This window comes from Triticum urartu, chromosome 5A, assembly GCF_056163025.1.
Source record: "Triticum urartu cultivar PI428250 chromosome 5A, HENAU_Tu73, whole genome shotgun sequence".
Taxonomy (NCBI): Eukaryota; Viridiplantae; Streptophyta; class Magnoliopsida; order Poales; family Poaceae; genus Triticum; species Triticum urartu.
The window spans coordinates 365,241,526-365,264,947 of NC_141877.1; the positions used below are offsets into that span (position 1 = coordinate 365,241,526).

General features: G+C 47.2%; 1 protein-coding gene across 1 annotated transcript; it reads right to left on the bottom strand.

Annotated features, from left to right (window-relative positions):
• Nucleotides 1–385: 385 nt before the first annotated feature.
• On the bottom strand, nucleotides 386–8,322 carry LOC147971409 (uncharacterized). The gene is made up of 2 exons (XM_087523962.1): nucleotides 7,389–8,322; nucleotides 386–510 (listed from the first exon to the last, which is right to left on the bottom strand). The coding sequence occupies exons 1-2, from the start codon at nucleotides 8,320–8,322 to the stop codon at nucleotides 386–388; spliced, it is 1,059 nt and encodes a 352-aa protein (XP_087380088.1).
• Nucleotides 8,323–23,422: the final 15,100 nt, after the last annotated feature.

Here is a 23,422-nt window from a genome sequence, read left to right on the forward strand (position 1 = left end):
GACATTCCAGACGTTGGGCGCATGAGGGGCAAGACTCCCATGGGCTCTAATGCCGGGGGCAGAAAGTCTATGCCGATGGCCTCTGTCCATCCAGGGTCATCGGAAAATTTGCTGGAAGCGCTTCACGGCGCTTCCATTGACAAAGAGCACCGCACTATCATGAGTGCGGTGGTCAAGAAGATTCAGTCCGCCAAAAGCGGACTGACTGAAGCCTGTGCCAGCCTCCTAACAGGCTTTGAGGTAAGTAATCAAATTATGAGAAAATGTTATAGCATAGATAGTAGCCCCTGATGCTCTGTTTGGTGTTCAGAAGAAAGGCCGAACAGAGGATCAAATAATTACCATAGGAGTATAATCAGAATATGTCTATGTGAATAAGCAGGCTTCACTGCTGGCCGCTGTTGCTCACACTGCGGAGGTCTCCACACTGAAGCGGGACCTTGAGCGGTCTGAGGAAGAGCTCTGCCTTACCAAGAGGCAGCTCGAGAACAAAGGTAAGTGATACCTCGTCTGTTTATTGATAAAGAAAAAGGAAACTTGTTGTTAGATCACAGGATCGTCATGAACTTTTCTAGGGGCCACGACCGAAGTGGCGACCCTGAAGAAGGCGGTGTCCGAGGCCGAAGACAAAGCGGCCAAGGAACGCGCCGAGCGCGAAAAGCAAGAGGCCCGAGTCAGAGAGGTTCTGCAAGAGCTCCAGGAGTTTGTCAAGAAGTACGAGTCCTTGGAGTGTGACTCGAGGACGCAAGGGTCCGAGCTTGCGAAGTCCCTCTAGAACACATAGAATGCCAAGGCTGAAGCCCAAAAGGCCTTCCAGGAAATTGAGGCGGTCAGGAAGATAGCGGCGGGTAAGGCATTCTTTATGCAAAGCAAGCATGTGAAGGAAACTTTCCTTTTACTTACCCGAATTCAGAGCTCTCCAGGAGCGTTCGCAGATCTACCCAGCAGTGTGTCAGATGCCGCGGAGTTCTACCGGGCCGACGAAGGGAGCTCAGACTATTTGACATGTCTTATCCAAGGTCAAGCTGCGTGTGGGTATGCAAAACAGGTATATCGATCGTTATCAGAGACCACCTGAGGATTCCCTTGTACGTCAAAGCTTCTTGCTTCCTTGGTGTTTCCTTCCCGTGACGGGTCCGAGAATCAGACGATCGGAGAGGGCCTTCAAAGAATAGGGGCCTGAAAGGAAGAAAATGTTAAAGGTATACGGGTCCTGTAGTGGTTGAGCCGCATTGTGGGCCGTGCCATAGCTGTGACTCCGCCTATGCCCATGGTATCTTGAGTGCGTAGTTATGTACGCACGGCGCAAATTTCGCCGCTTGACTGGGACTTGGACAGAGGCCGAATAGGTAGGCGAGCTTAAACGTGCCTGGCGATCCTCTTGCAGGGTACTCCGGACTCGCTTGAAGGTGTCCGGGGTCTTTTTCGCCGAATTGGCGGTTTCCCTCATAAGGCTGCTTTTCGCTTCTGCTGCGAGGGCCACAGTTGTCACAGCCCCAGTTCAGCCCTTGCTTGACTTTGCTTGCTCATCATGTCATCATGTTTAAATTTCATGAAACTTGAAATGGGGATTGTTAAAACCCTAGCACCTAATGAATTCAACTAGGTTCGATAAAAATATTTTCAATGATCCCAAATGCCCTTTGAAAATGTTCAAGATTTCTGATAAAGGTGAAAACCTCTGCCAAAAATGATGAATATATTTCTAGGACATTCTGGATCTTTGAATTAACTCATATCGTATTTGAATTGGAGCATTTAAATCCTATTAATATTTTTAAATGCTCTAATAATTCTGAAACTAGTTGTGGGTCGTTGGAAATAATCCAAACACCGCCCACAATTATTTTCAGGATTTTACAAAATGGATTAGTATTTTTACTAATTCAATACAGAATAAAAGAAATAGAAAACTAAAACAAAAGGAAAAGAAAACTTACCTGGCGCTCACCTGCAGCAGAGCCGGCCCAGCTTCCGTTCTCGCCCAGCCCACCACCGCAAACACCCTCACCCCGTTGTCTACCTCTGCCTACTGGCAGAGGCGTGTCGCCCGCACGCGCAGCTACGGCCACCTCCTGCTTCACGCTGGAGGCCCATCCTTCTCCCTGATCCCGCGCTTGGAGGTGCCCTGGAGCCCCTCTGTCCTCCTCCTGCTTCTCTGGCCCCTCTCCCCCTCTCCAGCTCCTCCCCGAGCTCTGTCCGAGAGCAGCAGTCGGCCGCCATCGCGCGTACGCGTAGCCACCATTCCTCTCTCGCCACATCGCCATGTCCAGAAGCTCCTTCGTCGCGCACCTCGTCTCCACGCCAAAGGAATGAGCCGGAGTGCTCCGTTTCGCCGCCATCTTCGTCATCTTCACCACCGGACACCGGAGATCTCCCTCTCCGCTCCGCTCGCTCCGGTGCTTCCCCAAGCTCGCCGACCCGCCCATCGTGCTCACTGTGAGGCCACGGTCCGAACCCCCCTTTCCTTCTCCTCGCTTGCACGCCCTAGCCGCTGCTTCACCGATGACCGTAGCCGCCGCCGCCGCCTGAGCTCGTCGTCGGGATCGATTCCGGCCACCCTTCGCCCAAACGCAGCCACCACTAGATGCGCGCGAGTGCTAGCAAGCTGCAGCAGCAAACCACGCTCAAAACGGCACCCCGTGTTGTTGCTGTGAGCCAGCCAGCTATCCTCGCCCGCACAAAAGCGGGTCAAGAGTGTCGTGAGGGCTTCCATGGACTTCGGCTTTTCTTGGCCGAGGTGTCAGGAGAGCCACTCGTCGCGGATGTTATGCTTAAATGCCGCTAAGGCCTCTGCATCCGGATAATCGACAATTTGGTTCTTTTTAGTTAGGAACCGACTCCAGAATTTCCTGGCTGATTCCCCTGGCTGTTGGGTTATGTGACTCAAGTCATCGACATCCAGTGGTCGCACATAAGTGCCCTGGAAGTTATTAAGGAATGTGTCTTCCAAGTTCTCCCAACTGCCAATGGAGTTTGCCGGCGGGCTATTCAGCCAATGCCGAGCAGGTCCTTTAAGTTTTAATGGGAGGTACTTGATGGCATGTAGATCGTCACCACGGGCCATGTGGATGTGGAGGAGGAAATCTTCAATCCATACCGCGGGGTCTGTTGTGCCATCGTATGATTCAACATTCACGAGTTTAAAACCCTCTGGGAATTCGTGATCCATTACTTCATCAGTGAAGCATAGGAGGTGTGCGGCGCCTCTGTGCCGGGCTATACCACGACGTAGTTCATACGAGTCTTGTCTGCTATATTCGGCCCGGCCGGATTTGCTTTTAGTATATCCAGCGTGACGGTCGTCGTCATTCGTTGGGGCGCGCCCCGTGATCCATAGATCGATCTTGTGTGTCCCGCTTTGTTTTCCAATATGTCTCGCAGGTCCTGCGTGTTGCCCCTGGCCTTGGTGTTTTTGTTTGACTGGCGATGGGGTGCGGGCTGGACTTCGGGCTGATACGCCACTTTCTCTCGGCCACGAGGTGGCCGGTCAGCCACATCATACGCTGGTAGTGTAGGCTTTAATGCTTCCTCCTCAAGTTGGGGTAGCAACCTGCGCTTTGGGTAACTTTTGGTTGGGCGCTCGAGTTCGTATTCCACGGCTGCCAGTACTTCGGTCCATCTATCCGCTAGCAGATCTTGATCAGCTTGAAGCTGTTGTTGCTTTTTCTTCAGGCTTTTTGCTGTGGCTATAAGCCGCGCTTGAAGCGCTCCTGCTCGACGGGATCCTCAGGCATGATAAATTCTTCGTCGCCGAGGCTCACCTCATCATCGGAGAGAGGCATTTAATTGTCATCCTCTGATTCTCTGTCTCCCGCCTGTTCCTTAGGGCTAGCTTGCCCATCCTCCCGCTCGAAGCCTGGCTGGAGGGGATTGTCTTCGGCACTGTCCGCAGCTTTATTGTCTCTTTTGCCGGTATCGCTGCTTTCGCTATGACGGGGCTTAGAGCGGCGCCGATGACGCTGGTGTTTAGATTGCTTCTCGAGGGGATTATCCTCCATTGCCTTATAGACATCGCTTTCTTTGGGGATGTCCACCATGTATATGTCATATGATGAGGTGGTTGTCCAGCGCCCTGTGGGCGGTGGTTCCTGTTCTTCTCGTGCATCGTCGTCCATACCGTCGATGTCTTCGGAGCCGAAATGAAGCATGTCGGTTAAGTCGTCGACTGTGGCTATTAAGTGGGTGGCGGCTGGGGAATGAATTTCTTCGTCGTCCGCTTCCCACTCAAGCCGGACATAGTTCGGCCAAGGGTCTCCTGACAAGGAGAGAGACCTCAATGAATTTAGTACGTCACCCAAGGGCGAGTACTGAAAAATATCCGTGGAGGTAAACTCCATGATCGGTGCCCAATCAGATTCGGTAGGCACGGACGCAGGCGGTTCGGAGTCTGTGGCCGGGGACGAATCCAAGGGTCTGGCAACACAGGTCTCATAGGGGGTGAAGTCAGTATTCGGCTCTATCGTTGTTGAGTGTACGGCCTCCGTGGCGGGGTCCATCCACCCATCCTCGGACGACACGATCTGCTCCGGATTGAGGGCTGGAGTAGCCACATGGGTGATCGCCCGAACACCATCCGGTCGTAGAGCTAAGTCATGCTCGTCACGAGGTGCGGCGCACCTGACATGGGCTTGAATTCGTTGAGGATCAAGTCTCCGCGGATGTCGACGGTATAGTTCAAGCTTCCAAACCTGACCTGATGGCCAAGGGCGTAGCTCTCGATCTGCTCCAGATGGCCAAGCGAGTTGGCCCGTAGTACGAAGCCGCCGAATATGAAGATCTTTCCGGGGAGAAAAACCTCACCCTGGACCGCATCGTTGCCAATGATCGAAGGAGCCATCAAGCCTTACGGTGACGACACAGTGGAACTCCCAATCAAAGCACCAATGTCGGTGTCAAAACCGGCGGATCTTGGGTAGGGGAACCCGAACTGTGCGTCTAAGGCAGATGGTAACAGGAGACGGGGGACAAAATGTTTACCCAGGTTCAGGCCCTCTCGATGGAGGTAATACCTGCTACGTCTTGAGCTTGCGTTGGTTTTCCCCGAAGAGGAAGGGATGATGCAGCAGAGTAGCGTAAGTATTTCCCTCAGTTTTTGAGAACCAAGGTATCAATCCAGTAGGAGGCCACACTCAAGTCCCTCGTACCTGCACAAAATGATAGCTACTCGCAACCAACGCGATTAGGGGTTGTCAATCCCTTCACGGTCACTTACGAGAGTGAGATCTGATAGATATAATATTTTTGGTATTTTTGGTATAAAGATGCAAAGTAGAAAGTAAAAGCAAAGTAAAAAAGCAAAGCAAGATTAAAGTGATGGAGATTGATATGATGAGAATAGAACCGGGGGCCATAGGTTTCACTAGTGGCTTCTCTCAAGAGGATAAGTATTCTACGGTGGGTCAACAAGTTACTGTTGAGCAATTGACAGAATTGAGCATAGTTATGAAAATATCTAGGCATGATCATGTATATAGGCATCACGTCCGTGAGAAGTAGATCGAAACGATTCTGCATCTACTACTATTACTCCACTCATCGACCGCTATCCAGCATGCATCTAGAGTATTAAGTTAAAAACAGAGTAACGCCTTAAGCAAGATGACATGATGTAGAGAGATAGATTCATGCAATATGAAATAAACCCCATCTTGTTATCCTCGATGGCAACGATACAATACGTGCCTTGCTGCCCCTTCTGTCACTGGGTAAGGACACCGCAAGATCGAACCCAAAGCTAAGCACTTCTCCCATGGCAAGAACTACCAATCTAGTTGGCCAAACCAAACGGATAATTCGAAGAGACTTGCAAAGATAACCAATCATACATAAAAGAATTCAGAGAATATTCAAATATTATTCATAGATAGACTTGATCATGAACCCACAATTCATCAGTCTCAACAAACACACCGCAAAAAGAAAATTACATTGAATAGATCTCCACAAGAGAGGGGGAGAACTTTGTATTGAGATCCAAAAAGAGAGAAGAACCCATCTAGCTACTAACTATGGACCCGAAGGTCTGAGGTAAACTACTCACACTTCATCGGAGGGGCTAGGATGATGTAGAAGCCCTCCGTGATGACGTCCCTCTTCCGGCGGAGCTCCGGAACAGGCCCCAAGATGGGATCTTGTGGATACAGAAAGTTGCGGTGGTGGAATTAGGTTTTTGGCTCCTATTCTGATCGTTCGGGGGTACGTAGGTATATATAGGAGGAAGGAGTACGTCGGTGGAGCACCGAGGAGCCCACGAGGCAAGGGGGCGCGCCCTAGGAGGGGGGGGGCGCCCCCCACCCTCGTGACCTCCTCTTTGACCCCCTGGGGTAGGGTCCAAGTCTCCTGGATCAGGTTCGGTGAGAAAATCACGTTCCCGAAGATTTTATTCCATTTGGACTCCGTTTGATATTCTGTTTCTCCGAAACACCAAAATAGGCAAAAAACAGCAATTCTGGGCTGGGCCTCCGGTTAATAGGTTAGTCCCAAAAATAATATAAAAGTGGAAAATAAAGCCCAATATAGTCCAAAATAGTAGACAATATACATGGAGCAATCAAAAATTATAGATACGTTGGAGACGTATCAATACCCTACGTCCTGCTTGATTGATCTTGATAATATGAGTATTACAAGAGTTGATCTACCACGAGATCGTAGGGCTAAACCCTAGAAGCTATCCTATGATTATGATTGTTGTTGTCCTACGGACTAAACCCTTCGGTTTTATAGACACCGGAGGGGGCTAGGGTTACACAGAGTCGGTTAGAAGGGAGGAGATCTACATATCCGAACTGTCAAGCTTGCCTTCCACGCAAAGGAGAGTCCCACCCGGACACGGGACGGAGTCTTCAATCTTGTATCTTCATAGTCCAATAGTCCGGCCAAAGTATATAGTCCGGCTGTACAAGGACCCCCTAATCCAGGACTCCCTCAACGCTGGAGGGAGCACACCGCGTCTCTTTCCTCGCATGAGACTGTGATGATTCTGCCGCTTCCTGGCATCTTGAGGACATTGTAGCTATGATGGGTCACCGCCATGAACTTGGCCAGGGCTGGATACCCAAGGATGGCGTTGTATGGCAGGCGGATGTAGGCGACATCAAAGTCGATGAGTTCGGTGCGGTAGTTGTTGCGTTCTCCGAAGGTAACGGGGAGGCAGACCTGCCCGATCGGGATAGTAGAGCCGTCGGTCACTCCTGAGAAAGGCTTGGTAGGCTGAAGCTGGTCATATGGCACTTGGAGGTTGTCGAACGTGTCAACGGACAGGACATTGAGCCCTGCGCCGCCGTCGATGAGGGTCTTGCTAGCTTGCACGTTGCTGATGACTGGTGAACAAAGCATTGGGAGGACGCCTGTAGTAGCTACACACTTGAGCTGATCTGCCGAACTGAACTTGATGGGGCACTTGGACCATCTGAGCGGGCGTGTGGCCTCGAGGTTGGGGAGGACTACATTTACTTCGCGAGCAAACTGTTTGAAGATACACTGCGAGGCTTGGGCTTGAGCTCCGCCCAAGATGCAGGCGATAGCACGCGGCTCCTGGAAGCCCCCAGCCCCCTCGTCTTGATGGTGGTCATCATTCCTTCTGGGTGGTGGCGGTAGTGGAGGAAGGCCAGCGTTGCCTTCAGGACGATCCTCACGAGGCTGGTCCCTCCAGGCACCCTCGTGAGGCTGATCCTGCCAGCGGTCCTCACGAGGCCGGTCGCGCCACTCCTGGCGTGGGCCACGGTCATCCCAGCGTCCGCCACCATGTCCTCCTCCTCGGCCGTAGCCCCGTTCGCTGCGCTCAGGGCGTCGACCGAAGCGTCCTTCTCGAATGGCTCTAAGCTCTTGACAGTCGCTGGTGTTGTGGGTATGTAGGTTATGGAAGGCACAGAATGGTCGGCTGCTCTTGGATGACTTGGGCTGGTCTCTGCCGCGCTTGGTGTCCGGTTCCGCCGCGACCACAGCTGCTCCCTTGCGCTTCACGTCCTTGGCCTTGGCTTTCTTCTCCCCCGGGTCTGCAGCCAGGAGCTCGAGGAGGGAGAGGCGCCCCTCCTCAGCTCTGGCGCACTTGGTCGCCAGGTTGAACAACTCCAAAGACGTGCACATCTCCTCGTGGATGGCGATCTCCTCCTTCATCTTGACGTCACAGATGCCATTAGAGAACGCGGAGATGATGGCTTCGTCCGTCACCTTGGGTATCTTGAGACGAACGTTGTTGAAGCGCTGGATGTATTTCTGGAGGGTCTCTCCTGGTTGTTGCTTGACGCGACGCAGGTCACCCGCGGCCGGGGGGCGGTCGCGAGTGCCCTGGAAGTTGGCGACGAAGCGGTTGCGCATCTCGTCCCAGGAGGAGATCGAGCCTGGAGGCAGGTTCAGGAGCCAGGATCGGGTGTCATCCTTGAGGGCCATGGGAAACCAGTTCGCCATGACTTTCTCGTCACCGTTGGCCGCCTCGATGCTCAGCTCGTAGAGCTGCAGGAACTCCGCGGGGTCAGGGGTGCCGTCGTAGCGAGGAGGCAGATCTGGCTTGAACTTTCCCAGCCAGGCGATGCTACGCAGCTCTGGGGTGAAGGCGCGGTAGCCGGTCGTGGTCACCGGGGGCCGCCGTGGAGGGGGAACTTGGTCTTGGTGCCCGCACACCGCTACGGCAAGCGGCGCGGGGCCTTGCCGCAGCAAACGATCCTGGCGCAGCGGTGCGAGGAGTGGCGGAGCGTTCTCTTGCGGTCGAGGGACTTCTTGACAGCTTCTTTCTTCACGCGCGGGCGCTGGACGCGGTGGGTCACGCCGTGGAGACGCGCGCCTTTGCGCTAGGGCGCGGTCTTGGTGCAGAGGTGGTGGAGGTGCTTCGTGAGCTGCGTCGCCCGTGGCTGATGGAGGGCGAGGCAGAGAGAGGGACGGCGCAGGAGAGCCCCCTGCAGCGCGGACAAGCTCGGCCATGCGGTCAAGCCAGTCCTCATAAAGGTCGTCGGCTGGGCGGTAGCGCAGGAGCTCGTGCGCCATGAGGAGCGTAGCCAGTGCGTCCGTGGGAATGAGACAAGCGTGAGACAACGAACCAACGGGAGTCAGTGATGAAGTGGTGGTGCGGCCGTCCTGTCGCACCGAGGGGTGTAGCGAGGACGCTTGCTACTCGTTCCCCGTCGGGCCGGTGGCGGCGTTGGCGGCAGGCGACGGAGAGCGACCGGGTGGCCCGCCGACAGGGGCCGTCTGAGCAACGCGGGTGGCGAGGGCAGCCCGGCGCTCGGCGTGGGCGCGGCGTGCGTCCGCCATGGAGACGATGAAGCGATGTGACGGAGCAATGGAAGGGAAGCTTCGGCGCACCCCTACCTGGCGCGCCCAATGTTGGATCACGGGTTCTGGCAAAAACCTTAAGGTTCGAACAATGGGGTGTGCGTGAAGATTTCCCCCCTACCGATCCACGTCCTAACTCAGCTAAGATCTTACGAACTAACTCCATGAACTCGCAACACAAAGGACACAAGATTTATACTGGTTCGGGCCACCGTTGTGGTGTAATACCCTACTCCACTGTGGTGGTGGCGGATTGCCTCTCGGGATGAGGATGAACAGTACAATGGGAAGAACAACCTCCTGAGGTTGAGGTGTTCTTGTGTTTTGTGGATGTGATTGTGGGCATGAACTAGTTCTAGTCTAAGATGAGGTTGCCCAAGTCTCCGATGAAGTTGCCCCCAGCTATGATGGTGGCTAGTTCCATTTATAGTGCCCTTGGTCCTGTTCCCAAATATCGAGCGGGAAGGGATCCCACAACGGCCAATTCGAAGGGGGACAACTAGTACAGCTTATCCTGACAAAAGTGGTCTTCACCTGCAAAAGGCTCTGGTGGTGATGCCGCCTTGGGCTCCATGGTGACCTCCGTCTTGCCATCCTGCTGGTCTTGGTCTCGTTGGACTGATATGGAAACCTTTGCATGATGCCTCGGTACTCCGCGCCTGCGCTTGCCCCTTAGCACCAAAGAGGAAACAAGGACGCTGCGCGCGCTGGCGCCCGCCTGGTCTCGATCGTCATGGCTCCCGTCATGTGAACCTCGTGAGGTTTGCCTTGCCTTGATCTCTCCGCCCCTCGCGAGCCTGCCTGGCGAGGCCGCTCCTGAGGAGCTCTTGCACCGTCCGCCTCGCGAGTCTTGGCCCCTCGCGAAGGACATGAATGCCTTGTTGATGAAGATGGGTCGTACATGCCTGCTAGCAAAGCCACGCCGTGGGCCGCAGGCAGGCAAGTCTAGGGACCCCCGTTCCCAGAATGCCGATAGCTTTGGTGTAAGCTTCTTGCTAACCGGAGCTTCCCCGAAGAAGGCTCGTGGTTCTAAGAGGGAACATGTCACCTCCGTGTGTGAAACGACATACGTACACTACCTTCTCCCGCCTTAATTTTTTTACACAACCAGATTAGACCAAATAGAAGTACCATGCTAAAATTTGGAATTATTCCGGTTTAGTTTGGCCTTTTTTATACATTAATTGAGTTTCTGCGCATTTAATGTGCACAATTCAAATTTGAACTACAAGCACGTGCTCCAATGCACCAAAGTTGTTTGAAAAATCACATGTGTGTCCTTGGGTGAATTTCTAGGTCCCATGCAAGAGATGGGAGTGAAATTCAAACATCTGGGCGTTGTGGCTCGGCCGGAAAGATTGAGAAACTTGGTTTTTTAATTCTTGTAATTCCAAAACACGCCTGAAAATCATGAAACTTGGCATGGTGTCATCGAAGGAAATATGCCCTAGAGGCAATAATAAAGTTACTATTTATTTCCTTATATCAAGTTAAATTTTTATTATTCATGCTAGAATTGTATTAACCAAAAACTTAGTACATGTGTGAATATATAGACAAACAGAGTGTCCCTAGTATGCCTCTACTTGACTAGCTCGTTAATCAAAGATGGTTAAGTTTCCTAGCCACGGACATGTGTTGTCATTTGATGAACGGGATCACATCATTAGTGAATGATGTGATGGACTAGACCCATCCATTAGCTTAGCACTATGATCATTTAGTTTATTGCTATTACTTTCTTCATGACTTATACATATTCCTATGACTATGAGATTATGCAACTCCCGAATACTGGAGGAACACTTAGTGTGCTATCAAACGTCATAGCATAACTGGGTAATTATAAATATGCTCTACACGTGTCTCCGATGGTGTTTGTTGAGTTGGCATAGATTGAGATTAGGATTTGTTACTCCGATTGTCGGAGAGGTATCTCTGGGCCCTCTCGGTAATGCACATCACTATAAGCCTTGCAAGCAATGTGACAATGAGTTAGTTGTGGGATGATGCATTACGGAACGAGTAAAGAGACTTGCCGGTAACGAGATTGAACTAGCTATGAGGATACCGGCGATCGCATCTCGGGCAAGTAACATACCGATGACAAAGGGAACAACGTATGTTGTTATGCGGTTTGACCGATAAAGATCTTCGTAGAATATGTAGGAACCAATATGAGCATCCAGGTTCCGCTATTGGTTATTGACTGGAGATGAGTCTCGGTCATGTCTACATAGTTCTCAAACCTGTAGGGTCCGCACGCTTAACGTTCGATGATGATTTGTATTATGAGTTATGTGATTTGACGTACTGAAGGTTGTCCGGAGTCCCGGATGAGATCACGAACATGACGAGGAGTCTCTAAATGGTCGAGACGTAAGGATCGATATATTGGAAGGCTATATTCAGACATCTGAAAGGTTTCGAGTGATTCAGGTATTTTTCGGAGTACCGGAGAGTTATGGGAATTCACCGGAGGAAGTAGTGGGCCTTAATGGGCCATATGGAAAAGGAGAGAAGGGCCTCAAGGGGTGGCCGCCCCCCCATGGGCTTGTCCGAATTAGACTAGGGAGGGGGCTGCGCCCCCCTCTTTCCTTCTCCCTCTCCTCTCCTTCCTTCTTCTCCTAGTAGGACTAGGAAAGGGGGGAGTCCTACTCCTACTAGGAGGAGGATTCCTCCCCCCTTGGCGCGCCTATGAGGGTCAGCCGGCCTCCCCTCCCTCCTTTATATACGTGGGGAGGGGGCACCCTAGAACACACAAGTTGATTGTTTAACCGTGTGCGGTGCCCCCTCCACAGATTTCCACCTCGTTCATATCATTGTAGTGCTTAGGCAATGTCCCGCGTCGATAACTTCATCATCACCGTCATCACGCCATCGTGCTAAAAAAACTCTCCCTCAACCATAGCTGGATTTAGAGTTCGTGGGACGTCACCGAGCTGAATGTGTGCCGATCGCGGAGGTGTTGTACCTTCGGTGCTACGATCGGTCGGATCGTGAAGACGTACGACTACATCAACCGTGTTGTCATAACACTTCTGCTTTCGGTCTACGAGTGTACATGGACAACACTCTCCCCTCTCGCTTCTATACATCACCTAGATAGATCTTGCGTGTGCGTAGGATTTTTTTTGAAATTACTGCGTTCCCCAACAGCATCCAAGCCAGGTCTGTGCGTAGATGTTATATGCATGAGTAGAACACAAATGAGTTGTGGGCATGGGTATATACATATTGCTTGCCGTCACTAGTTGTTTCTTGATTCGATGGTATTGTTGGATGAAATGGCCCGGACCGACATTACATGACTGCGTTCATGAGACTGGTTCTACTGACGTGCTTTGCACATAGGTGGCTGGAGGGTGTCTGTTTCTCCAACTTTAGTTGAATCGGATTCAATGAATAGGGTTCTTTCTAAAGATCAAAAAGCAATCACTATACCACGTTGTGGTTTTTATGCCGTAGGTAAGAACGGTTCTTGCTAAGCCCGTAGCAGCCACGTAAAACTTGCAACAACAAAGTAGGGGACGTGTAACTTGTTTTTGCAGGGCATGTTGTGATGTGATATGGTCAAGACATGATGAGATATAAATTGTTGTATAAGATGATCATGTTTTGTTAAAGTTATCGGCAACTGGCAGGAGCCTTATGATTGTCTCATTATTGCATAAGATCCAAGCGCCATATAATTGCTTTACTTTATTACTATGTGATAGCAATAGTTGCAAGAGCAATAGTTGGCGAGACGACCATGTGATGACACGTTGATAAAGATCATGATGATCGAGATCGTGGTGTCATGCCGGTGACGATGGAGATCATGACGGTACTTTGGAGATGGAGATCAAAGGCACAAGATGATGATGGCCATATCATGTCACATATTTTGATTGCATGTGATGTTTATCTTTTACGCATCCTATTTTCCTTAGTACGACGGTAGCATTATGAGATGATCCCTTACTACAATTTCAAGGTATAAGTGTTCTCCCTAAGTATGCACCGTTGCGACAGTTCGTCGTGCCGAGACACCATGTGATGATCGGGTGTGATAAGCTCTACGTTCACATGCAATGGGTGCAAGCCAGTTTTGCACACGCAGAATACTCGGGTTAAACTTGACGAGCCTAGCATATGCAGATATGGCCTCAGAACACTGAGACCAAAAGTTCGAGCGTGAATCATATAGTAGATATCATCAACATAGTGATGTTCACCATTGAAAACTACTCCATCTCACGTGATGATCGGACATGGTTTAGTTGATATGGATCACGTGATCACTTAGATGATTAGAGGGATGTCTATCTAAGTGGGAGTTCTTAAGTAATATGATTAATTGAACTTAAATTTATCATGAACTTAGTCCTAATAGTATTTGCATATCTATGTTGTAGATCAACTACTCGTGTATAGCTTCCCCGTTTTATTTATGATATGTTCCTAGAGAAAACTATGTTGAAATATAATAGTAGCAATGATGCGGACTGGATCCGTGATCTGAGGATTATCCTCATTGCTGCACAGAAGAATTATGTCCTTGATGCACCGCTAGGTGATGGACCTTTTGCAGGAGCAGATGCAGACGTTATGAATGTTTGACAAGCTCGGTATGATGACTACTTGATAGTTTAGTGCGCCATACTTTACGGCTTAGAACCGGGACTTCAAAAACATTTTGAATGCCACGGAGCATATGAGATGTTCCAATAGCTGAAATTGGTATTTCAGACTCATGCCCGTGTTAAGAGGTATGAGACCTCTGACAAGTACTTTGCCTCCAAGATGGAGGAGAATAGCTCAGCTAGTGAGCATGTGCTACGAATGTCTGAGTACTACAATCACTTGAATCAAGTGGGAGTTAATCTTCCAGATAATATAGTGATTGATAGACTTCTCTAGTCACTATCACCAAGTTACTAGAACTTCGTGATGAACTATAATATGCAAGGGATAACGGAATAGATTCCCAAGCTCTTCGCAATGCTAAAATTGGCGAAGGTAGAAATCAAGAAAAAGCATCAAGTGCTGATGGTTGACAAGACCACTAGTTTCAAGTAAAAGGGCAAGGGAAATAAAGGGAACTTCGAGAAGAAGGGCAAGCAAGTTGCCACTCCCGTGAAGAAGCCCAAAGCTAGACCTAATCCTGAAACTGAGTGCTTCTACTGCAAAGGGAATGGTCACTAGAAGCGGAACTACCACAAATACTTGGCGGATAAGAAGGATGGCAAAGTGAACAAAAGTATATTTGATATACATGTTATTTATGTGTACTTTACTAGTGTTCATAGTAACCCCAGGGTATTTGATACTGGTTCAGTTGCTAAGATTAGTAACTCGAAACAGGAGTTGCAAAATGAACAGAGACTAGTTAAGGGCAAGGTGACGATGTGTGTTGGATATGATTCCAAGGTTGATAAGATCACCATCACACACTCCTTTTACCTTCGGGATTAGTGTTGAACCTAAAATAAATGTTATTTGGTGTTTGTGTTGAGCATAATATGATTGGATCATGTTTATTGCAATACAGTTATTCATTTAAGTCAAAGAATAATTGTTATTCTGTTTATATGAATAATACCTTCTGAGGTCATACACCCAAGGTGAATGGTTTACTGAATCTCGATTGTAGTGATACACATATTCATAATATTGATGCCAAAATATGCAAAGTTGATAATGATAGTGCAACATACTTATGGCACTGCCGTTTAGGTCATATTAGTGTAAAGCGCATGAAGAAACTCCATGCGGATGGACTTTTGGAATCACTTGATGCTTGTGAACCATGCCTCATGGGCAAGATGACTAACACTCTGTTCTCTGGAACAATGGAGCGAGCCACTGACTTATTGGAAATAATAGATACCGATGTATGCGGTCCAATGAGTGTTGAAGCTCGCGGCGGGTATCGTTATTTTCTTACCTTCATAGATGATTTGAGCAGATATGGGTATATATACTTGATGAAACATAAGTCTGAAACATTTGAAAAGTTCAAAGAAATTCAGAGTGAAGTGGAAAATCATCGTAACAAGAAAATAAAGTTTCTACGATCTGTTCGTGGAAACAAATATTTGAGTTACGAGTTTGGTCTTCATTTGAAACAATGTGGAATAGTTTCACAACTCATGCCAACTGGAACACCACAATGTAATAGTGTGTCTGAACATCATAATCATACTTTATTAGATATGGTGCAATCTATGATGTCTCTTACCAAATTACCACTATCGTTTTGGGGTTGTGCATTAGAGACATCTGCATTCACGTTAAATAGGGCACCGTCTAAAAATCCATTGAGACGACACCATATGAACTGTGGTTTAACAAGAAACCTAAGCTGTCGTTTCTTATAGTTTGGGGTTGCGATGCTTATGTGAAAAAGTTTCAACCTGATAAGCTCAAACCCGAATCGGAGAAGTGCGTCTTCATAGGATACCCAAAACAAACTGTTGGGTACACCTTTTATCACAGATTCGAAGGCAAGGTCTTTGTTTCTAAGAGTGGATCCTTTCTAGAGAAGAAGTTTCTCTCGAAAGAAGTGAGAGGGAGGAAAGTAGAACTTGATGAGGTAATTGTACTTGCTCCCTTATTGGAAAGTAGTTCATCACAGAAATCAGTTCGAGTGATTCCTACACTAATTAGTGAGGAAGCTAATGATGATGATCATGGAAACTTCTAATCAAGTAACTACCGAACCTCATAGGTCAACCAGAGTAAGATCCGCACCAGAGTGGTACGGTAATCCTGTTCTAGAGGCCATGCCACTTGACCATGACGAACCTACTAACTATGTGGAAGCGATGATGAGCCCAGATTCCGCAAAATGGCTTGAGGCCATCAAATCTGAGATAGAATCCATGTATGAGAACAAAGTGTGGACTTTGGTGGACTTGCCCGTTGATTGGCAAGCCATTGAGAATAAATGGATCTTCAAGAGGAAGACGGATGCTGATAGTAGTGTTACTATCTACAAAGTTCGAATTGTCGCAAAAAGTTTTCGACAAGTTCAAGGTGTTGAGTACAATGAGATTTTCTCACTCGTAGCGATGCTTAAAGTCTGTCCGAATCATGTTAGCAATTGCCACATTTTATGAAATCTAGCAAATGGATGTCAAAACTGCGTTCCTTAATGGATTTGTTAAAGAAGAGTTGTATATGATACAACAAGAAAGTTTTATCAATCCTAAAGGTGCTAACAAAGTGTGCAAGCTCCAGCGATCCATCTATGGACTGGTGCAAACATCTCGGAGTTGGAATATACGCTTTGATGAGTTGATCAAAGCATATAGTTTTATGCAGACTTGTGGTGACGCCTGTATTTACAAGAAAGTGAGTGGGAGCACTACAACATTTCTGATAAGTATATGTGAATGACATATTGATGATCAGAAATAATGTAGAATTTTCTGGAAAGCATAAAGGAGTGTTTGAAAGGATTTTCTCAAAGAAAGACCTTGGTGAAGCTGCTTACATATTGAGCATCAAGATCTATAGAGATAGAACAAGACGCTTGATAAATTTTTTCAATGAGTACAGACCTTGAAAAACTTTTGAAGTAGTTCAAAATGGAACAGTCAAAGAAGGATTCTTGCCTATGTTGCAAGGTGTGAAGTTGAGTAAAGACTCAAAACCAGACCACGGCAGAAAATAGAAAGAGAATGAAAAAGTCATTCCCTATGCCTCAGTCATAGGTTCTATAAAGTATGCTATGTTGTGTACCAGACCTATTGTATACCTTAGCATGATTTTGGCTAGGGAGTACAACAGTGATCTAGGAGTAGATCACTGAACAACGGTCAAAATTATCCTTAGAGGACTAAGGAAATATTTCTCGGTTATGGAGGTGATAAAAGAGTTCGTCGTAAGGAGTTACATCGATGCAAGCTTTTGACACCAATCTAGATTACTCTAAGCCTCGATCTATATACATATTGAAAGTGGCAGCAATTGGAGTTACCAATAAAGGGTCGGCAGTTTACTTGGTCCAATATGAAAGCAAATCCTCTTCTCGAATAGATTGACTGGTTTTTCACCACGGTATCTTGGACCTCTGATCATCCTAATACAATGGTTATGCCCCTCGCACGGACATCATCGGATCATGTACCTTGTGTAGTTTCTGTTGCCACTTCTATTCCGAAAGCCAAGGTCTTCCATTTTGAAAATTATTGGGTAAACCTCCCAGGTTTTGCTGAATGTGTTTCTGAAGTTTGGAACAAGCATGTTCAGAGGTCATCTGCTCCTGGTATAATTTCGGCCAAGTTTAAATCACTCTATTATGCTCTTAAGATGTGGCACGTAAGCCTTTCGAAGGTTAAAGCTCTAATTGCTGATTGCAACAAGGTGATCCTGCACTTTGATGGTTTGGAGGAACTTCGGGTGCTCACTTTGCGAGAGTTGAATTTTCGTAAAATTGTTAAACTCCATCTTGAGGATATTCTTCGTTTGCAATTCATCTAATGGAAGCAGCGCTGTACCATCAGATTCATCAAAGTGGGCGAGGAAAACACGGAATTTTTTCACACCATGGCTACAGAGCGCTACCGACGGAATACCATCACCTCGATTAAAAATGATGCAGGAGAGGTTGTGACTGATCATCATCAGTTAGCTTCCATGTTTTGGTGTGATTTCAAGCAGCGCATGGGTCAAGCCAAGGGTATTCGCATGACCTCCGACCTTGATAACCTCCTGACTAGAGTTGAAGGGCTTCAAGATTTATCCAAGCCATTCACTGATGATGAAGTGGAGGAGGTCATTAAACATTTACCGTCTGACCGAGCCCCTGGCCCGAATGGATTTACAGGCCTTTTCCTAAAGAAATGTTGGAGTGTTCTTAAACCAGATTTTATGAAGTTGGTTGCTGAGTTCTATGAGGTAAAATGCAGCTTGGAATGTCTTAACACATCTCTCATTACCCTCATTCCTAAGAAGTTAAGCCCTGAGACTGTTGGTGACTTTCGGCCAATCTCTTTAACTAATACATGTCTTAAGTTCTTAACCAAGCTTCTGGCAAATCGGTTGCAGAAAGTAATACTCCAATGCATCCACCGTAACCAATATGGCTTCCTCAAGTGTCGCTCTATCCAAGACTACCTTGCATGGTGTTTTGAATATATACACCAGTGCAAAGCTTCTAAGAGGACCATTGTTTTATTGAAACTGGATTTCACTAAAGCGTTGGACACGATTGAGCATGATGCCATACTCAGAATTCTTAAGTACAAGGGCTTTGATGATCGTTGGAATGGTTGGGTCAGTAACCTTCTCTCATCTGGTTCTTCTGCGGTATTGTTAAATGGGGTTCCTGGTCAACACTTTCAGTGAAAGTGCGGTGTTCGTCAAGGCGATCCTCTATCGCCTCTCCTCTTTGTCATTGCGGTGGATCTTCTGCAATCTGTGGTGAATGACATGTGCACTCGTAACATCCTCATCTTACCTATCCCAACAAGGTCTAACGACTATCCGATTGTTCAGTATGCGAATGACACACTGATTGTTTCGCCAGCAGTTGACAGCCAATTGATTGCTCTCAAGGATATGTTACACAATTTTGCTGAATCCACGGGTTTGCGGGTCAACTTCAGTAAATCTTCACTCATCCCAATGAACATGTCTAAGGAAGAAGGAATTCGTATTGCTGCCCTACTTGGATGCTCTGTTGGATCAATGCCTTTCACGTATCTTGGACTACCCATGGGTACCTCTAGGCCGACCATTTACGACCTTTTGCCTCTTGTTGATCGCATTGAGAGAAGATTATCTGCAACTTCTTGTCTCCTCAACCAAGGCAACCGGCTTCAACTACTGCAGTCAGCCCTCACGTCGATGCCCATTTACTTTCTCTGCTCTTTATCTATACCACAGGGTATCCTCAAGCAGATTGAAAGGATTGAACGGCAGTGTCTTTGGAGGGGGAATACTGAAAATCCAAGACAATATCTAGATGCTTGGGAGTTGGTTTGCGAGCCAAAGAAGTATGGAGGGCTAGGTGTCACTCATGTGGGCGTGCATAATGAAGCTCTTCTGATCAAACATCTGTTCAAGTTCTTCAATAAGAAAGATGTCCCATGGGTTAACCTCATTTGGGATTCATATTATCATTCCTCACCCCCACAAGTTACTCAGCTCTGTGGCTCGTTTTGGTGGCGCGATGTGCTCAAGTTGTATGAAAAGTTTTGTTTGCTTGCCACACCACAAGTGCATGCTGGAGATACTATTGTCTTCTGGCTTGATCGTTGGCAAATTGACAACAAAATGATTGCTCTTAAGGATCGAGTCCCTAGACTTCATTCATTTGCCATTGATGACACGATAACAGTCAAAGACTTTTTTCTTACCAGTCGACTGTTGAAGGTTTTCATTTACCTTTCTCTTTGGAGGCATATATGGAACTAACCCAACTCCAGACTTTGTTGCAACCCATAAACTTGTAGTCAGAAGAGAAGGATGTTTGGAAATGGCCATCAAAATCTGGAGAGTTTCAATCCAAACTCTACCATGAGTTCTCCTTCTCCCATTTGAGGATTGACCCAATTTTCAAATATGTTTGGAAATGCTCCTGTACCCTCAAGATCAAGGTTTTTGGATGGCTTTTATTGATGGACCGTCTTAACACACGGGACATGATGCAGAGAAGGCACTGGAATATCCAGGATGATACTTGTGTTCTTTGCCAATCTTCCTTTCATGAAGATAGAATCCACCTCTCACAATTTTAGTCAAGTAGTATGGAATTATCTTGGGATTTCCTGGCCAGCAGCGCCCAATCAGTCTACCTTCATGATGGCTTCAGCTTCTAGAAAGGATTTCAATAAGCCTTTCTATTCTGAGGCGGTTTTTATTGCCACATGGAACATTTGGACACAGAGGAATGGCAAGATCTTTAGAAACGAGACTCCAAGTTTTAGAGCTTGGAGGAGAAATTTTGTGCATGATCTCTCTTTACTAGCTCACAGAATCAAATGTAAATATAGGGACAGTCTATTAGCTTGGATAGCCTCTCTCCCCTAAATCTCTTTGTAAGTATGATAGCTCTCTTTGTAATTTTTTTCTTTCTCTTTAGTTGTACAGAGAACCTTTTGTTTGTTTTTGATATGAATAAAGGACTATGAGGCTGTTGCCTTGCAGTACATAGTCAAAAAAAGTGGCAGCAATTAGCTAGAGTAGCTCTGTGTAGAGAATTGTAGACACAGAAATTTGCAAAATACATACGGATCTGAATGTTGCAGACCCGTAGACTAAACTTCTCTCACAAGCAAAACATGATCACTCTTTGGGTGTTAATCACATAGCATGTGAACTAGATTATTGACTCTAGTAAACCCTTTGGGTATTAGTCACATGGAGATGTGAACTAATCACATAAAGATGTGAACTATTGGTGTTAAATCACATGACGATGTGAACTAGATTATTGACTCTAGTGCAAGTGGGAGACTGAAGGAAATATGCCCTAGAAGCAATAATAAAGTTATTGTTTATTTCCTTATATGATGAAAATTGTTTATTATTCATGCTAGAATTGTATTAACCGGAAACATAGTACATGTGTGAATACATAGACAAACAAAGTGTCCCTAGTATGCCTCTACTTGACTAGCTTGTTAATCAAAGATGGTTAAGTTTCCTAGCCATGGACATGTGTTGTCATTTGATGAACGGGATCACATCATTAGAGAATGATGTGATGGACTAGACCCATCTGTTAGCTTTAGCACTATGATCGTTTAGTTTATTGCTATTGCTTTCTTCATGACTTATACATGTTCCTATGACTATGAGATTATGCAACTCCTGAATACCGGAGGAACACTTAGTGTGCTATCAAACGTCACAACGTAACTGGGTGATTATAAAGATGCTCTACAGGTGTCTCCGATGGTGTTTGTTGAGTTGGCACAGATCGAGATTAGGATTTGTCACTTCGATTGTCGGAGAGGTATCTCTGGGGCCTCTCGGTTATGCATATCACTATAAGCCTTGCAAGCAATGTGACTAATGAGTTAGTTGCAGGATGATGCATTACGGGACGAGTAAAGAGACTTGCTAGTAATGAGATTGAACTAGGTATGAGGATACCGACGATCGAATCTCAGGCAAGTAACATACCGATGATAAAGGGAACAACGTATGTTGTTATGCGGTTTGACCAATAAAGATCGTCGTAGAATATGTAGGAACCAATATGAGCATCCAGGTTCCGCTATTGGTTATTGACTGGAGATGAGTCTCGGTCATGTCTACATAGTTCTCGAACCCGTAGGGTCCGCACGCTTAATGTTCGATGACAATTTGTATTATGAGTTATGTGATTTGATGTACCGAAGGTTGTTCGGAGTCCCGGATGGGATCACCGACATGACGAGGAGTCTTGAAATGGTCGAGATGTAAAGATCGATATATTGGAAGGCTATATTCGGACATCGGAAAGGTTCTGAGTGATTTGGGTATTTTTCGGAGTATCGGAGAGTTACGGGAATTCGCCGGAGGAAGTAATGGGCCTTAATGGGCCATACGGGAAAGGAGAGAAGGGCCTCAAGGGGTGGCCATGGGCCCCCCCATGGGCTAGTCCAAATTGAACTAGGGAGGGGGCGGCACCCCCCTCTTTCCTTCTCCCTCTCCTCTCCTTCCTTCTTCTCCTAGTAGGACTAGGAAAGGGGGGAGTCCTACTCCTACTAGGAGGAGGATTCATGCCCCCTTGGTGCGCCTAGGAGGGCCGGCCGGCCTCCCCCTCCGTCCTTTATATACGTGGGGAGGGGGCACCCTAGAACACACAAGTTGATTGTTTAACCGTGTGCGGTGGCCCCCTCCATAGATTTCCACCTCGATCATATCGTTGTAGTGCTTAGGCGAAGCCCTGCATCTGCAACTTTATCATCACCATCATCATGCCGTCGTGCTAATGAAACTCTCCCTCGACCTCAGATGGATCTAGAGTTCGTGGGACATCACCGAGCTAAACGTTTGCAGATCGCGGAGGTTCCGTACCTTCGGTGCTAGGATCGGTCGGATCATGAAGACGTACGACTACGTCAACCGCATTGTCATAACGCTTCCGCTTTCGGTCTACGAGTGTACGTGGACAACACTCTCCCATCTCATTGCTATACATCACCTAGATAGATCTTGCGTGTGCATAGGATTTTTTTTGAAATTACTGCGTTCCCCAATAGTCATGACATGGCACCAACATGCTGTAGTAATTTCTTTGGCCGAATTGGGACAAGCTTTGGTGTAAGCTTCTTCCAAACCGGAGCTTCCCTCAAGAAGGCTCGTGGTTCCGAGAGGGAACATGTCACCTCCGTGTGCGTAACGACATACGTACACTGGCTTCTCCTGTCTTAATTTTTTTTACACAGCCAGATTAGACCAAATAGAAGTATCGTGCTAAAATTTTGAATTATTCCAGGTTCGTTCGGCCTTTTTATACATTAATTGAGTTTCTGGGCATTTAATGTGCATAATTCAAATTTGAACTACAAGCATAGGCTGTAGTGCAACAAAGTTGTTTGAAAAAACACATGTGTGTCCTTGGGTGAATTTCTAGGTCCCATGCAAGAGATGTGAGTGAAATTCAAACATCTATGCCCGTGGCTCGGCCGGAAAGATTGAGAAACTTGGTTTTCTTAATTCTTGTAATTCCAGAACATGCCTGAAAATCATGAAAGTTGGCATGGTCTCATGACATGGCACAAACATGCTGCTATAATTTTTTTGGCCGAATTGGGACAAACTTTGGTGTAAGCTTCTTGCTAGCTGGAGCTTCTCTCAAGAAGGCTCGTGGTTCCGAGAGGGAATGTGTCACCTCCGTGTGCGAAACGACATACGTACACTGCCTTCTCCCGCCTTAATTTTCTTAGACAGCCAGATTAGACCAAAATGGAAGTATCGTGCTAATTTTGGAATTATACCGGGTTCGTTTGACCCTTTTTATACATTAATTGAGTTTCTGGGCATTTAATGTGCATAATTAAAATTTGAACTACAAGCACAGGCTCCAGTGCACCAAAGTTGTTTGAAAAATCACATGTGTGTCCTTGGGTGAATTTCTAGGTCCCATGCAAGAGATGTGACTGAAATTCAAACATCTTGGCATCGTGGCTCGGCCGGAAAGATTGAGAAACTTGGGTTTTTA

Excerpts from the sequence above, each read along its gene's own strand:
- LOC147971409 (XM_087523962.1), bottom strand. The coding sequence starts at position 8,322 with ATGCGCAACCGCTTCGTCGCCAACTTCCAGGGCACTCGCGACCGCCCC. Across the intron at positions 511-7,388 it reads CAAGTGCCCCATCAAGTTCA|ACGAGGTATCACTTACCTTT; the intron begins GTTCGGCAGATC and ends ATCAATAAACAG.